The sequence below is a fragment of the Mytilus trossulus genome, chromosome 14 (assembly GCF_036588685.1).
Source record: "Mytilus trossulus isolate FHL-02 chromosome 14, PNRI_Mtr1.1.1.hap1, whole genome shotgun sequence".
In the NCBI taxonomy this organism is placed as follows: Eukaryota; Metazoa; Mollusca; class Bivalvia; order Mytilida; family Mytilidae; genus Mytilus; species Mytilus trossulus.
Window position 1 is genome coordinate 25,631,988 of NC_086386.1, and position 19,132 is coordinate 25,651,119.

The window sequence follows — 19,132 nt, forward strand, 5'->3', positions numbered from 1 at the left end:
CGAAAGTAGTGCTCCTCTTGTTTGAGTTCCAAGTGAAAATTAAAACATACAAGTCGGTAAAGGTAAGGAAGCATTAGTTTACTGACTTTTTAAAAATAGTTTATCTATTGAATTGATACATAGAAAGGTTAAAAAAAAAAGAAGGAAATTACACGAACTATAAATTAAAAAAACTGAAAACATGTGCATCGAGAGCACAGACGTCTCCTACTCTTCATAGTTATTGACTACAAAAGTTTTAAAACCAAGTTATTATATAAGTTTGCTAGATAATTTGAATTATCGATATTTTTTGCATTTTTCTTTAGATGTTTTTTTGTGATAATTATTTATACCATGCTACTTGCTTGTGATGAACAATTATTATTAAAAACTAGGGCGGCACGTGGCTTTTCTAATGAAATTGACATGAAATTGACAACGTCGTCATAGGTTAAATAGCGATAAACAGATTATCCTTGGTCATCTCAACCCGAAGGCTTTTTTCGTTTTCACCGTAACGGTTCAGGAGAGAAAAGCAATATCGTTGGAATTATCAACAATAATCTATAATTATCACTAGATATGTAAGATATAAGGACATTCAAGTTCAAGAGCAAATATGAAGGTTTAAATTGCATTTATATAGTGTGGGGTTGTGTGAATCATGTTAACATGGCTTTAATAAAAGAAAAGAGAAAGTACCTCAAGATACATTAATTGTTTAATTCAACAACTGACAAGATTCGAGATGTTGTGGATTCAATAATTGGCGGTGGTACGAATTTACTGGATTAAAAATTTTTTTTTTGTAGATATTTGATTTCCTGGTATTTGGCAAAGTCTGCATACAAGCCAATATATAAGGTGACCTTCTAATGGTTTGTCAATTGTTAATTCACATACACCCTCAAAATCTACGAAAATTGGTATACCACGTATACAAATGATTCCGCAATAATGTACATGTAGATGCAAAAACAAATAACAAAATGTATGGCGTGTAAGATCATTATCACTAACATAACAGTCAAAATGTTTCTTCAGAAGTACACATTGTAAATAAAATAACAAATTATGTTTAAGGACTTGCATTTTTTTTGCAGTCACTGTAATGGAGATAGTGGCAGTGGCAATTATGTTACCAATGAGAGGTGAGTATGAATGTGTAAAATAATCCCATATACATGTATACTACATTAATAAAAACAAACCTCATGAAATTATTATGTTGCTGAAAGTATCAAAGCTGGCCATTGGTGTAATTAAATATAGACAATCGATATCAAATACAACAAAATATTTTTGTTCGATGATATTCCTGATACTGTAAACTAACTTATTTTCGCGAGTAATTTTCAAGAAAAATAACGACAAAATAATCATCGTGAATATGTAAAACTTAGATTTTTCAACATCAAACTACACCGGAAAATTAGAAAATCGCTAAATTTTATAGCCTCAAAGAAGACGAGAAAGGGTAAAACGCGAAATAAAGTATCCGCGAAAATAAGTTGGTTAACAGTATTACAGACAGTACAGAAAGGAACCAATATGTAAGTACATTACGTTCTAATTCATAACTTCAAGCGAACATAAATTATTTACAAAATAAACTCAACACCTTTGTATGGGATCAGCTCGCCTGACAGTGTGCAGCAAAGCTTTAATTTTATTAAAGACAAATGCAACGTAAAAAATGTTCATCAGTGTAACTGTCTGCCTAGGCCGCTGCAGGTAACAAACACAAAAACCAATCTACAAAAATAAAAACAATTTTCATTATGTACGAAAATACATTTTATGAATCAAATAAAGAATCTGGTCTTACACACATTATTATTCACATTAATAAAAAATAACACAAATAAAATACACTAAGTCGGGTGGGAGGTTGGGAAACTTTACTGCACCAAAAGCGAACCTCGAATGACAATATCTTTAATATACAAAACCGCCAAAAGTATAGCACGAAATATTTGAAATGACCTTATTCAGTTCTAACTCGACCAATGAAAAACATTTAACCTATTATATACTTTCAAACACGTGTAATTTTATAAACAAATACACGTGGTAATGTTAACATACCGGTGTACATAACTTTAATAAATATATTTCATTTGTGTTCAAATTGAAATCGTTTTCCTTTAATTCATAGGATTTCTGAATTCCTATCGAGTACTAAGTATTAAAATAAGAAGATGAGGAATATTTCGCAATGAAACATAAGACCAAATGGTAATTAAATTCAGATATACTTTTCACACCAAGAGCAATGATCGAAATTGGAGAAGTAGTTATGTTTGTTAATCAGCAATCAAAATGATTTAACAGAGGATGTTTTAATTTAAGCCGCATACGACATTTCACTACTGTAAATTTACATTAATACATGTAACCAGGTTTTGAAGGTTTGATCAAAATTCTATTATTGACTGTTTATGGCATGAGTCATTTGACTATCAAGACACAATTGCGTTGAAATTCATTTTTAACTTCAGGTCAGTGAAAACAGTATACTAATTTTTTACTTTTTAACATTACGCCGTATAGAAGAGTTACAGGACATATTTTCTGTTACTTTTTTTTCAGATAATTATGCCAAAGTTTCAGCTTCTGTAACCTTATTCGTTGATGAATTGACTTGGAATGAGGCTAACCAATACTGTCGTAGCATAGGACAACATTTAGTCAAAATAGGTCGACAGGCGAAGGAACATTACTTACATGAAAATTTAGTTTCACTTAACATGTAAATATAAGTATATACACGTACATATTAAAACAGAAATCTTTTCTATGTACAGAAGATAAAACGTACATATTTGGTACGTTCGATACCATGGTAGATCAGTTGTCATGAACTTCAATATAAAATATTACAAAACAAAACAAATTAAAACTGAAGTCAAATATATCTTAATAAAAGTACAAAGTTAGTATGTTAGATGAATTGATTCATGTACAGATAATGTCATTACATAAGCTACAGGCAAATATTATTCCACGTTGATTTGTTCTACTCCCTACATGTATCAACCTCATAATTTTACACCAATCTTGTATTTTGCTCTTTAAATATGTTAAATACTTGAAAATTCATCATTCGTTTTATATATCATATAAAAAAGAAGTTGTGGTATGATCGCCAACGAGACAACTCTCCACAAGAGACCAAAGTGACACAGAAATTAACAACCATATGCCTTCAACAATGAGCAAAGACCATACCGCAAAGTAATGTTTGTGTCGGCTGAAAATTAAAAAAAGTCGTGTACTTGTAGTTTTACTAGTAAGTAAACACGTACTCAGATTCATCAGAACTTGAAATCTTACACATTGTCGAATAGTCAATCTAAAATGTTTTAACTTTTATGCCGTTAGTTTAAATTGACAAAAAGACAAAAAGACAAAAACAAACGAACACCCCTTTATTTGTTATTATCTATTATTTGTGTACACTGTCTTAGCGATAATTAAAGATCAAATAATTACCAAACGATTTCAATTAACTTATAAAATAATCATGAATGATTATGTGTAAATTCTGAAGTCGAATTCCAAAATAATAAAAGGATTTTTGCTACTTTGTTTCAAAATAACAAGCGTTTTGATTAAAATATTTTTTTCAATTTATAAAGTTAAAATAAAGGGAAAAAAGTTAAAAAGAAGAATGTGTCCATAGTACACGGATGACTCGCATTATATTTTGTTTTTCAGTGGACCTCGAAATTTTGGTCAAACTCTAATTCGGCATTATAATTAAAAAGATCATGTCATAAGAAACATGTGTACTAACTTTTATGTAAGACTTCAACCTGAGAAAAAACTACCGTGATTACAAATTTTAACCTAAACAAATGGATGACCAAAAAAAACATAATGTCCCTAAGTGTTGCAAAGTAATGAAGGATCTTGTGTGCTTGTTGTCGATCGCGAGTAATAAGCCATCGAAAATTTCTCCTTCATTCAAACATGGGCACCTTGTTTCTTTAAGACACATTACGCAAAATTTTCGATTTTCGAATGTGGCTGTTTAAGCTATATGTTATTAAGTCATTAAAAGAAAAGTATGGGTTAGTGGGAAATATTTTTGCAATGGGACACTATTGATAAAATCAGAAGATTCTGAATATTTGGCCAAAATTAAAAACAAGAGCAGCAAACATCTTTGAAAATAAAACGAAGGTTTAACAGAATGAACCTAGTTCCAATTCTACAACAGTTTTGATTACAAAGTTAGAATGATATACAGAATAATATGGCTTTATATTGTACTTTAGTCTTCATCAATTTCGCCGTTTCAATATCTTATGCATTCTGGGTAATATTTTCAAAAACATTGTGATTGGTTTAAAACGTTCTGAATGTGGGAATTATAAGCTAAAGCAATTTTTAAGATACACAGTCTACATACAAGCTGTTGGAGTATCGTATAGTATTTCTTTCCTTTGGGTAAAAAAACAATTATTTAAGTTATCGACTTTCTACAAAGCCTATAAATAAATGTATCGAAATGACAATATCACTTTATCGTTCATGTTATCTATCTTCCTAAGTTCGATTTTTGAAAAGGAAGTATATGTTCAAATAATATATAAACAAGTCTAAATTGTAAACTACGTTCAAACATATGATTGCGTTGGATAATAAACGCATTTTTTTTTACTTGTGCATGTTAAACAAATTTCGTTGAAGGAGGGTCTAAATACAGCACAAACCACATTTTCCAAAAGACCAAAAAAGTGAAAAAGTATATTTTAACAAAAAGCATTTGTCAAACAGGTCGAACAACTGATGTTCTTTAACTCTGCTGACTGCCAAACAAAATTGATCACAAGATATAAACAATGGATCTTAATATATAACTTGACAACTAAACAGAAAACAATTAACTAGTGGCCAAGATGTAACGCCACAAACATAAGGTGTCAATATTTTTGTGTACACCAGATCCTGATTTCGACAATAAATGTATCTTCAGTGATGTTAGGGATCTCTAAACGGTATTTGGAAGGCCATATATAATTTACCCTCATTTTTAGATAGTCTATTGAATTGTAAGAGTCAATAGGATGAACGGATCATATAAACCGGAGGGAAAATATGATACATATTTTATATATCTGTTTCTATATAACATAAAAGTAAAGACAATCATAGATTCTTTTGTTCCGAACATTTACTTATATTATTTATTTTATGTATTTATATACTCATTTAAACAAAATTGGCGAAGATATCAATATCTAGATCAATTAACTTATCTAAACTTTATCTAAACTCGACGTAGGGCTTTCCATATATGCTAGAGATAAGTTATTGATACCTTAAACATGTTACATTTACAACCCTAGTTTTTGGTGGGGTTCGTGTTGTTTATTCTTTGCTTTTCTATGTTGTGTCATGTGTACTATTGTTTGTCTGTTTTTCTTTTTCATTTTTAGCCATGGCATTGTCAGTTTGCTTTAGATTTATGGATTTGACTGTCCCTTTGGTATCTTTCGTCCCTTTTTTATAGTTGCTTTGTTTAATGTGCCTATCATTATACTATTGACACTTTGCCAAACATATGCTTAGCCAAGGTAAAAGCTATAAATGTATAGAAACATTTTTCACCATATTTTAGAAGTCCTTCAAAAGTAGACATTTGGATTGGATTACATGCTCCGGATCCAAATCAACGAACAAACCTTGTATGGACGAACAACTGCTCTAGACCGTTATTGTATTCAAACTGGGAACCTGGATTGAAAAGTGGTCCAAACGATTTATGTGCGTATATTGAGGTAGAATTGGGAAGCATGTATTGGTTTTTAGATGAATGTGAGAAAACGAAGAGATCATTTTTATGTGAATCTAAAGCAGGTATGATATAGATAATAATGTGATTTAGATGTTACACGTCTTTTGATTTGATAAAAGTGTTTTGACTGTCAGCTTGTAGACAAAACTTTGTCATGTGACTGTGATGTCACCAATGTTGTTTTTAAAAAACCCATCTTTTTACAAATGGAATTTTAAGGGACGATTGTAATAATAATTCTGTCTAAACAAAGTACCCCCCTTCCTCCTAAAAAAAACCCAAAAAACTTAACTTAAATTCAAAACGGAATGTCCCTAATCGATTTGGAAAATACAAAGGCTTTAAACTGCTTCTATAAGAGATTTATAATTAGGTCTTCAAACATTTATATGAATAACTGTTATGTTATAAATGGAACGTGTTTTCATTTTATTTACAATTTGTATACAGATGTACATTGTTATTTGGAATATTTGAATGCTTAACATTTAGATGATCTACGTATTTAGACTCAATGGACATAAACAAAATCTTTTAATCTTTTGTGCTACAAGGCGTTCGTTTGTTTAACTGTATATATATATCGATTTATTGCGGATTTAACTTCCGAAATTTAAATTATACTCACAAATTCATTATACTTCAGGTTTCATTATTTAAAAAAGTACATCAGGTTAGTTGCACGGAGAATATTCTTCCGATAAACAGATAACTTAAAACATTTTGTAAAAGGAAAACTGTATATTTGCCAAAAGGAAATAGTTGTTTTTCATCTTATTTTGCTCAAGAAAGATTTTTTTGTGTTCATGTCTGCTCCGCGTATCTTTTTCGGTACTAAGAATCTAGTTGGTTCCTTTCTTAAAGGAATACATAGAAAATTGAAACCAAAGCGCAGTAAACAGTCAAAAGCTAAAACTTAGAAATCAACGCAGCAATAGATACTCAATACTGAAGGTTGACTATTAGCTGACCCTATAAAATAACAAATAAGAGTTTAGCAAAACCTCGAAGCATTCACGTACCCAAACTTGAAAAAAACCAAGCAAACATGAATTGATACAAAACTGCGTCTATGTTAAACATGTTTTGTGAGATATCAACCCTTACACCTCAACTCTAGCCAACGTGGTATTAAAAACACAAGGAAAAACGCACAGTAAAGTTAACTCTATATTTGGGTAAAAGACAAAAATATTTCTATCCTATCATTAAATATTAAGATACTTACATGATCCTGAACTTTCAAATAAAATAAGATACAAGAACGCTGTATCAAGTTTAATCCTACATGAGTACACAAAATCCCATGTTGATTTTGCTTTTTCCACCTGACCACAGTGGGTAGCCCACCCGTGCCTACTTAAGATATTATCTCTTTTTTGTTGTTAAAATATTGATTAAAATGCTTATCTGCTTATGTTGAATTATTGTACTTGTAACTCTTTTGATTCATAAAAAAAATATGTATTCCGACTCATGGATGGGCAGAGTAGACAAGCTGGACATTTTTTTCGCACGGTGCCCATTCCCACTGTTGACGGGAGGATAAGATACAATCTACCTGAACTGTGGTGTAAGTTAGTTACATGTATGCTGTAATTGGTACATGACGTGAAGATAGCTTTTAGATCTATATAGTGTAGTCAATTCTATATGTGTTTCGTGACATTGCGTCTATTATTACGTACATTGTAATAGAAAATCATAGAATAAATTGAAAAATACAAAGATCTACTCAGAACTTTATATAATATTTTAAAATTGATATGTATCAAACTGAAATGTCCTTTTTTGATTTATTGAAAGAACTTGAACCTGATGCTTATTCGCCAAAAAGAAGGTAAAAGAAAATTAGTTTTCAAGAACAATAAGTATGTTCAAACTAGAAATAACAGCTATTTTCTTTCTACAAAGACCCCGTGTCAATCTTAAATTGTTTTAATGGCCAGCAGTTGTTTTTCATAAAAATATGTAATAATGATTGTATTTTACTAATTTTTATGCTTGTATCATGATTTGTAAAATTCCTTCGATTTTTCTTGGTACAATGTAATATTTTCCACTAAGACATAACGAATGCTTGGTTTTGTAACCAACAATCATGTGACAAGTATTCATCGCAGTGTAAGTGTTTAAAATAATAAAAAAACAGAAGAATGTCATTATCTCTTTGAACTTTGAAAACATTTATTCTATATTGTTTTATGTTTTTTTATGTTGATAGATATAGTATAAAGGCAATAGGAGTATACCTCTGTTCGAAATTAATAAATCGATAGAGAAAAAGAAAAACCGAGTTAAAAACTAAAACTGAGGGAAACACATCAAATATAAGACAACTACGATTCAAAAGAAACACAACATTAAAATGTAACACACACATAAACGAACTATAACGCCTGGTGAATCGCATTCAAAGATTGTACGATCACGGAAAATAATTGAATTAAATTGGAATTAAAAAATTACAGACAGTTTACCCTCTCGGTCTAAATGATAATATTATGGGAATTGGTAATATATCTAGAACCAATTCCGTTAACATTTTGGATATAGTTTCTAAAACTGTTTGTAAAAACTGTTCTCACGGTTGTAGAACAAATCGCAATCAATGAAAATTTCGGGCCAATCATACCAATATTTCGGACCTAATTTCTATTTCAAAAAAACAACGGCAGACATTATCTGTTAACAAAACTCTGTTCGTTACCGGTTAATAAGTTAAATAAAATTTTGGAGGATTGCAACACAATTTCATATAGTAATCCTAAGTATGAAATTGTTCAAATTATTATGGCATATTGTTATTCTAAATTATTTCCCAAAATTGATCGCCCTGAAGATCATAAAAACATTTTATTAAAATTAAGTATGTCAATAAAGGCTTTGATTTTGTAAATATTGCCGGTATATTTAACGACCATTCTGTTAAAGAACAAATTCCTGAATATTTTGACAATACTGAGCTACCTCTTATTTGTTATATTTACAAGATATCTACCCGGAAATTTGTGTTTAATTATAGTCAATTGTGTAAAGATGTTAATATCAGTAAAAATATACCTACTTCATGTAATTGCAGTAATTCCGAATATATTTATGGACCCATTTCCCATGTTATAACAGGAGATATTAACATCGTTCAAGACCGAGAGTTAAAATCATTCCTCAGTAAAGGACTTAAGTATCGTCCCCGTCAATTATTAATTAGAATGAGTGTCGTAAAATCATCCACGACTCACTCCATACTTTCTGTATGAAATGGATAAAACGGAAAAAAGCTGACAAAAAGTCGTTGGACTCTTTTTTTAATTCAGTAATGAAGATAGTTGATATACGTATTCAACGTTTTAAGGAACATTTTACTATTAACAATAACCACAATAAACCTATTTCTCGTATCAAACATAAACAAAGAGAACTAGCCAAGGAATTGGTTTTTGTCCCAGCCGATAAAGCTGCTAATAATATTATTGTTTGACGTTAATTTTACATTGAGGTTCTGAAAAAGGAAATCACCAATTCACCAACATTCCAAATAAAGGCAACAGTAGTATACCGCTGTTCAAAACTCATAAATCCATGGACAAAAAACAAAATCGGGGTAACAAACTATAACCAAGAGAAACGCATTAAATATAAGAGGAGAACAACGACACAACACCGAAACGCAACACACACAGAAACGGACCAAGCAACAGACAAAACACCACGAGAATAACAAATATAACATCAAAACTAAATACATGAATTTGGGATAGACAAGTACCGTGCCACGTCTTATCTCAATATCTCAAAAATAAGAGAAAACACAAACGACTCAACGTTAAAATGCAACACACACAGAAACGAACAATATTATAACAATGGCCATCTTCCTGACTTGGTACAGGACACTCTTAAAGGGAAAAAAAAGTGGTGGGTTGAACCTGGTTTTATGGCATGCCAAACCTCGCACTTTAATGTCAAAGTTTAATATAACATTGAAATGACAACATGATATTACAGGACTACAATACAAATAAAAAGGAGAACATATTAGACAAAATAAAAGCATGATCAATAGATAACAAAAAGCATCAGGTTTAAAATTCACGTCTTGAACCTTGTCCACACAAGACTCACCAGTGACGCCTATATATAAACGATCGAAAGTGAAAAAAAGTACAAAGTTGTACAGCACTGAAGATCAAAGTTGGAAAGGTTTTGCCGAATACGGCATTGTTTGTATGCCCGGGATAAGAACATTCTTATTATATAGAACAATTCAGGCTATTGCAAACAGTAAATTGTATCAAGAAATTTATATTTTCCAACTGACTTCATTTTCAGAAAACGAAATCTGTAACAAACATAAACTTTTAGCAACCGCTTTACAAGCAGAGCCAAATACAATGAAAGTCCCAACTATGTATTGGCTTCCGAAGCTACACAAAACCCCTTACAAATATAGATTTATTTCGTCTTCAAGCCATTGTTCAACTGCTAAATTGTCTATTCTTCTTACCAGCACACTTGGTACAACTTAAAACCTTTAAATAAATTGTTCAAATAAGGCCTTCGAAAATAGTGGGATAAATTACTTTTGGAGTGTCAAGAACTCGTTGGAAGTACTTGATAAATTGCATGCTTATATTGGTGATTTTGAATCTGTTCAAAGTTTTGATTTTTCTACCCTGTATACAATCTACCACATTGCCTTACATTCTCATTAAGAAAAAATTCACACACCTAATTAAATGGGCATTCAAAAAATCAGAATGTGAATATACATGTTCAAACTCTTTTAGGTCATTTTTTAGTAGCAATAAACAAAAAAACCTATGTTAATAGGACATGCTTTGATACTATATATGCCATTTCCTATCGTTAATTATCCGTTTTTAGATGGTGACGTTCTCTTTTCACCATCTTACGGTGTTTATATATCTCAACTTGTACGATTCGCTCGTGTATGTAACAATGTTTTAGATTTTAACGAGATAAATTTATGTATTACTGAAAAATTATAACACCAGGGTTTTCGATATCACAAACTAGTCAAAACATTTACTTAATTTTATCATCGGTATAAAGACATCATTCGTAAATATAGCTTAACATGCAGACTTCTTATATGTTCAGGTATTTCACATCCATTTTTTTATGGAAATATTCTTTATAAAGCACAAAGGTGTCAGTATTCACCTCAGAAACTTACAAAACCTTTGAATAGACTTATTAAGAAGGGATATAATTACGATACTGTTGTCAAGTCATTAAAGATTGCATATTTTGGCGTTAATATTGAGTCATTGATAAGCTCTTTGCGTCGGAACTAAACACATTTATTCTAAAAACAGTTGTTGGCATGACACGGGTTATGTTCTTCTCATATATGTTATGATGGTATGATACTAAACCCCTAACAGGAAGGATTGTGCCTGATGTTCATATGATGAAATCATAATCTTTCAGTCAGTTTAATTTTGTCTGGAGCTGGCATGTCAGTTAACTGCTAGTAGTCTGTTGTTATTTATGTATTATTGTCATTTTGTTAATTTTCTTTGGTTACATCTTCTGACATCAGACTCGGACTTCTCTTGAACTGAATTTTAATGTGCGTATTGTTATGCGTTTACTTTTCTACATTGGTTAAAGTAATAGGGGGAAGGTTGAGATCTCACAAACATGTTTAACCCCGCTGCATTTTTGCGCATGTCTCAAGTCAGGAGGCTGTGGCCTTTGTTAGTCTTGTATTAGTTTAATTTTAATTTCTTGTGTAGTTATTTTCTTGGGCATCAATGTTCGTGGTTTGAGGAAAATTTACGTATTCGTGGATATTTACTTTCGTGGTTTTGGCAAAGTCTACACTCAATCCTTTAGGAAATTTGTTATTCGTTGAACATTTTAATTCGTGGTTCTCCTATACCCACGAAATCCACGAAACTTGGTATCCAACGAATATTAATGAATCCAAAGTAAGTTTATTGTGTACCCTTTGGAAATACGAATGGCGTTCATTATCACTGAACTGGTATATATTTGTTTAGGGGCCAGCTGAAGGACGCCTCCGGGTGCGGGAATTTCTCGCTACATTGAAGACCTATTGGTGACCTTCTGCTGTTGTTTTTTAATTTGGTCGGGTTGTTGTCTCTTTGACACATTCCCCATTTCCATTCTCAATTTTATAACAGAAAAATGGTCATTTCACTGACTTGGTACAGGGCATTTGGGTAAGATAAACATGGTGGGTTGAACCTGGTTTTTAGGCATACCAAACCTCCCGCTTTAATGGCAATGTTAATTATATCATTAAAATGACAACATTATATGACAGGACTGCAATACAAAAAATGGAAGAAAATATACGACAGAGAAACACACGATTAACAGCCAACAAAAGGTACTTGGTTTAAAATTTTAAAACGCTAGACGCACGCCAAGTCCACACAAGACTAATTAGGGACGCCCAGATGAAAGGATCAAAAGTTCCAAAAAGTTGTGACCAATACGGACAGGGTTATCCACATGGGACAAGAACATCCTTGTATATTATTTAGAATTTAAAGCATCGTTACAGACATTAGGTTTATAAATGTGTACGTTTTTTACAGGTATCTGTGATTCTGGATACTTCTACGATGCTGAAAGTCATACGAGTGTAGCTACTGGGATTGGTGGATTAACCACGATGAGTTCCGTTACTGTACAACAATGTAAAAATGCTTGCAATCCCTCACCTATGTGTTGGGGTTTTGTGTTTATCCCTGCTGTACCTAAATGTGCACTTTTTGACCTTAATGATGACCCTCTTTTCATTGAAAACAACCAAGTGCATGCTCATAATCATGGTCTGTACATGAAGAGGTGTCATTTTGAAGGTATTAATACATCGTTTCATCTTAGAAGCAAGAACGAATAAATAATTGAAATATTGATTTCAATAAATACCAAAAATATGTATTTAAACAGATTACAAAATAGATAAAACAAAATAATGAATAACTAGACAACAACAAAAAGGTTGACCCTTTATTATATTCGAGAATTTATTTGTTTATCAAATTGACAAATTAGTCTGTATAAATTTTAAGAATTAGCATACTTCATTGGTCGGGTTGTTGTCTCTTTGACACATTCCCCATTTCCATTCTCAATTTTATTCAATATGATACATGTATGATATTCCCTGTAATCACCACTAACTATAATAAATTGGTTACTTTATATTGTAACGTTTTACAACTATTCTAACTGAAGACCGTTCTTTCACCTATAATTGTTAACTTTTACAAATTGTGACTGGTAGTAGTCTCAATGAAACTCATTCCACTTTCTTTTTATATCTATATAGATATAGGAAGATGTGGTATGAGTGCCAATGAGACAGCTCTCCATCAAAGTCACAATTAACTATTTTTTTTTTTTATTCAACAGTAGATGAAGACACTAATGTCTTGAGTATACCACCATATGCTTCGTCTGGATCTAGTGCTGTTAGTGAATGTATGACAACAACAAACGAAATAACGACAACAAGACAACAAACAACTAAAGATCAGACAACAGCAGCAATAATGATACTATCAACAAATGCAAATCATTTGACATCATCGAATTATCACGTGACAGCATCAAAGCCAGAAACCACGTCGACGGAAAAGAATTTGATAAATCCAACAACAATCCAAAAAGTCTCAACATATAGCACAGGTAAATCAAATCTAAATCGCATTGAATCAGGTCAATACATAAACCAATTGATTATTGATTAAATTATAGAGTGATTGATTGAATAGATTCATAAAATAAAGGAACTATCCAATTACATTTAGTCTAACCATGTATCTGATTCACAATTTAAAGACGAATTATAATTACCATAACACTAAACGACTGACTCTCAATAGCACTTACAGTGTGATGCTAGCGAACGTTTTTAGCTTATTAGATAAAGGAAAAAGGAAAATCACAAAAATTATGAACTTAGAGGAAAATCAATTCGGAAAGTCCATAATCACATGGCAAAATCAAAAAACAAAACGCATCAAAAACGAATGGACAAGAACTGCCATATTCCTGACTTAGTACAGGCATTTTCAAATGCAGAAAATGGTGGATTAAACCTGGTTCTATAGCGCCAACCCTCTCACTTTAATGACTATAAAATATGAATACATTTGCTTTCTTAGATTTGCTGCAAATTGACTTTACAATGGTGAAATGTTTAAACAAAATGTTTGTTTTCTGTAGTATTTTATCAGTTAAATGTGGTTGCTCGACATTTAAAAATATTTCAATTGTTATTTCTTTTTTGAAATGTTGAACGTTTACATTTCTTTTAATATTTGATCCTTTTGTTCGCCTTCTGTTTATATGTTAAATTTATATAAAACGTGATTGGCGTACCTAAATTTATTCAGCGTAAACAAGGTTTACTTATTATGAACACATAGATTCTATACATTTGTGCAAATTTTCCTCACACAATTTTCCTCTATCGTATTTTTTTGTCGAGCCTGCAACTTTCGTTGTAGAAAGATCGACATAGGGATAGTGATCCGGCGGCGGAGGCGGCTACGGCGGCGGCGTAAGCTAACTTCTTAAAAGCTTTATATTTTAGAACGAAGAAGACTTGGATGCTTCATACTTTGAATAAAAATGCCTCATGATACGAACTTTCCGTCAGTCACATGTCCAATGTCCTTGACCTCATTTTCATGGTTCAGTGACTACTTGAAAAAAAAAGTTCAGATTTTTTGTAATGTTAAATTCTCTCTTATTATAAGTAATCAGATAACTATATATTAGGTATGTGCGTACCTTGCAAGGTCCTCATGTCTGTCAGACAGTTTTCACTCGACCTCGACCTCATTTCATTGATCAGTGAACAAGGTTAAGTTTTGGTGGTCAAGTCCATATCTCAGATACTTTAAGCAATAGCTCTAGTATATTCGGTGTATGGAAGGACTGTAAGGTGTACATGTCCAACTGGCAGATGTCGTCTGACCTGGACCTCATGGTTCAGTGGGAATAGTTAAGTTTTTGTGTTTTGGTCTATTTTTCTCATACTATATGCAATAGATCTACTATATTTGGTGTATAGAATGATTGTACGGTGTACATGTCTTGCTGACAGGTGTCATATGACCTTGACCTCTATTTCATGGTTCAGAGGTCAAAGTTAAGTTTTTTGAATGTTTGTCTATTCTTCTAATACTCTATGCATTAGTCAACTATGTTTGGTGTATTGAAATATTTTATGATCTATATGTCTGTTACACAGGTTTTATTTGACCGTGACCTCATTTTCACGGTCCATTGCTAAGTGTTAAGTGTTTGTATTTTGGTCTGTGTTTCTTAATTTATTAGCAATAAGTCAACTATATCTGCTGTATTGAAGAACTGTTAGCTGTACAAGTCTTCCTGGCATGGTTCATCTGACCTTGACCTCATTTTTACGGTTCATTGATCAATGTTTTGTATATTTGTTTAATGTTGAATTTATGTGACAGTTGTAATAAAGCTTTATATTTAGGTCTATCAACATAATATCAATTATTAGTAAAGAAGGCGAGACATTTATGTATGTACACTCTTGTTTTAATAATTACTCTTCGACAAATAGTAGCTTTTCTATATGGCATCAAAACATTTGAGTAATCCATTTGTAAAAATTTTCACAAGATTTATTTTTAGCTCACCTGGCCCACAGGGCCAACTGAGCTTTTCCCATCACTTGGCGTCCGGCGTCCGTTGTCATCCGGCGTCGTCTGTCGTCGTCCGTCGTCGTTTACTTTTACAAAAACTTCTCCTCTGAAACTACAAGGCCAAATTTTACCAAACTTGGCCACAATCATCATTGGATATCTAGTTTAAAAATGTGTCCGATGACCCGGTCAACCAACTAAGATGGCTGCCATGGCTAAAAATAGAACATAGGGGTAAAATGCGGTTTTTGGCTTATTACTCAAAAAACAAAACATTTAGAGCAAATCTGACATGGGGGTTTAAGTGTTAATCAGGTCAGGATATATCTGCCCTGAAATTTTCAGATGAATCGGACAACCCGTTGTTGGGTTTCAGCCCCTGAATTGGTAATTTTATGGAAATTTTACTGTTTTTGGTAATTATCTTGAAAATTATTATAGATATAGATAAACTGTCACAACAATAATGTTCCGCATAGTAAGATTTACAAATAAGTCAACATGAACGAAATGGTCAGTTTACCCCTTTAGGAGTTATTGCCTTTTATAGTCAATTTTAAACCATTTTACATAAATCTAAGTAATCTTTTACAAAAATCATCTTCTCGGAAACTACTTGGCCAAAATAACCCAAACTTGACCACAACCATTTTTGGGGTATTCAGTGTAAAAAATGTTTCCGGTAACCCGGCCATCCAACTAATATGGCTGCCACGGCTCAAAATAGAACATAGTTGTAGAATTCAGTTTTTGGCTTATAACTCAATAACCAAAGCATTTAGAGCAAATCTAACAAGGTAAAATTGTTTATCAGGTCATGATCTATCTGCCCTAAAATTGTCAGATGAATTGGACAACCCGTTGTTGTGGTGCTGCCCCTAAATTGGTAGTTTTAAGGAAATTTTGCTGTTATTGGTTATAAATTTGAATACTATTATAGATAGAGATAATCTGTAAACAGCAATAATGTTCAGCAAAGTAAGATTAACAAATAAGTCAACATGACCAAAATGGTCAATTGACACCTAAGGAGTTATTGTCCTTTATAGTCAATTTTTAACAATTTTCATAAAATTTGTAAATTTTTACTAACATTTTCTACTGAAACTACTGGGCCAAGTTAATTATAGATAGAGATAATTGTAAGCAGCAAGAATGTTCAGTAAAGTAGGATGTACAAACAAATCACCATCACCAAAACAAAATTTTGTCATGGATCCATCTGCTTTTTTGTTAATATTCACATATACCAAGGTGAGCGACACAGGCTCTTTAGAGCCTCTAGTTATATTTCTCATCATATAAAATCGGGAAAGGAAAATATGCCAAAAGAGAGGACTACTCGGCCAAAGAGCATACAAAAAAACAAGATACCAAAGGGTCTTCAACCCAATAAAAAAAAAACCGGATTCGCAGACTAGTTTTTACAGGACCATACACAACAATGTGAACTAGTTGAACATCACACTAATTTTCGAATCATTTGAATGAACCATAATTTAAATAAAGATACTAGACTGAAAATAAACCCACAGGCTCCTGACTAAGGACAATAACATCAATACGAATAAACATGTGCATTGACTTTCCTATTTAAGGAATGACTGTAATATTTTTTTCTGTCTATGAAGAAAGTAAATAAATAACTTGATGCACCCTGAATAACGCGCGTGCACCACATTTTTATGTTATTTCGAAAAGAAAGAACAAATGTTACAGTCATTTCTTATAATTTAATTCAAAATATTATTTCAAATCGTAGAAAAACATGGAAAAACGTTGATGACGTCACGGTCACATGACTAAATTATGTCTTTGGGCTGACAACAAAATAACGTCAGCCAATCAGAAGACGCGTAACATCCAAAATTAAATTATATACAGTTATATCAGAAATAACATATTTAATCGTTTGATTTGTAAAACGAAATATATTATTGTTGTGCTAGTACTATGAACATAATACGCACTAGTTTTTGATAATTTCATTTCAAATGTGTATTGTTTTAATCGGTGGAAAACCGTGACATAACATACATGATAACCAGATGATTTGAAATAAGTGAATTTATATCGAAATGTTAACAGAGAACCTTTCAGTCGAATTTTTGTTATCTCTTTCAGGTAAAAATCCATATTGTGTTTGCACTTGTAGTAATGTCACCAAAGAGATGTCATTGGAAGAAAGCATCACCGAAATAGTAAATGCTATTAAAGTTGATAAAACACAAACTTCTACTTATACAAGACAGCGTACCTGTGCATGGGATTCTAGGAAATCATCAGAAAGTATTGGATATGTTGGCATTGTGATACTAGTATTGATTGTGTCGCTCCTAATATGCCTAGACAGTTCTCCATTTATCTACAAAATTACTTCTCAGCTCAAGACGCTGACCACAAAATCAGACCCCATAGGTTAAGAGTGATGAAACAGTAGTTAATCTGGTATAGTTACCAAACGAAACACAATTAAAATATGGTTCTAAATATCTTTAGGTCTGACGTTCGTTTCTAACACCGCTGTCGGTCGTAATGTTGAGAAATTCCCGTTACAATACATTGTTTACTGCTGTAACCTAATTTTGACAATTTTTGGAACCCTGGATAGCTTACTAAGCGGCATGTTTGTTTTTTGTTTTTGTTTTTTTTTTTGTTTTATCTTTGTTGAAGTCTGTACGCTGAACTTTACATTTTTTAGTTTTAAACCTCTTAATCATTTGGTATCTGATGGAAAGCTTATTGGGAATTATACCAAATATTATTTTTTAATTATTCTTTGTTTTATGACTGTAAGACTTTGACTTTTTGTTGTTTTTGTTTCTTCTTTTCTCAACGACAAAATTGAACCATAAAAGTTTAATCACTTTCAGATGAATCTAAGATTTTAAGCATACTTATAACAAAATACTAAATTTCAGTTGAACATGTTAATGCATTTTTGAAATGCTTTAAAGTCATTGGAAATCTTTGATGGCATTCTCGTCACCACCTTAAAGCCATTGTTGAAGTTTGTGAATATTCAATTAGTATTATAACAATAACCACAAAATGGTTAAAATACTGTTATTGTTTTGAGATAGCCCTCGTCGTTCAAACTGTCTTGCTTTGACTCGAAGTCAGACTCGGGTCGGAGTTAGACAGTTATTGTAAATCTCTATTAGTTCTACAGAAAAAAAGTACCTTATAGCCTAAATGAAAAAAAAGAACCCCATTTATATAATTGTGTTTCTTTATTTAGTATTTAATAAATATCATTTAACAGCGAAATCTTATATTAAAAAAAAAAATTGGAAGTACATGTACAATGATGAATATTTTTTTGTTACATTGTATAGATCAAATCAGAAACCAACTCACAATAATACAGATGAGAAATTCTTTAACCTTTAAACCATAAAAAAATAATAATTCAACATCAAACATGAATGTATTCTATGTATGATCACTTGTCTACTTGTTGACTAGTCGTTTATAATAGCATAATATTGGAAGTTAATTTTTGTCGTTCAATAAACTATATGAAACTTACGCTACAATGTTCAGAATTCATTTTATCTCGTTTAAAAAACAACTCCATACACTATTAGATAATTCTTTCGTTTTGAAAAGAAGGAAACGTTTTCCCACTAAGGCTTAACTTGATTCCAAA

General features: G+C 31.8%; 1 protein-coding gene across 1 annotated transcript; it reads left to right on the plus strand.

The window, feature by feature from the left end:
- The first annotated feature begins 1,093 nt into the window (after positions 1 to 1,093).
- LOC134697618 (uncharacterized) lies at positions 1,094 to 17,903 on the plus strand. Its single transcript, XM_063559901.1, has 6 exons — positions 1,094 to 1,133; positions 2,575 to 2,734; positions 5,612 to 5,850; positions 12,385 to 12,651; positions 13,208 to 13,483; positions 17,605 to 17,903. Exons 1-6 carry the CDS (start codon positions 1,094 to 1,096, stop codon positions 17,901 to 17,903), a joined length of 1,281 nt encoding a protein of 426 aa, XP_063415971.1.
- The last annotated feature ends 1,229 nt before the right edge of the window (positions 17,904 to 19,132 follow it).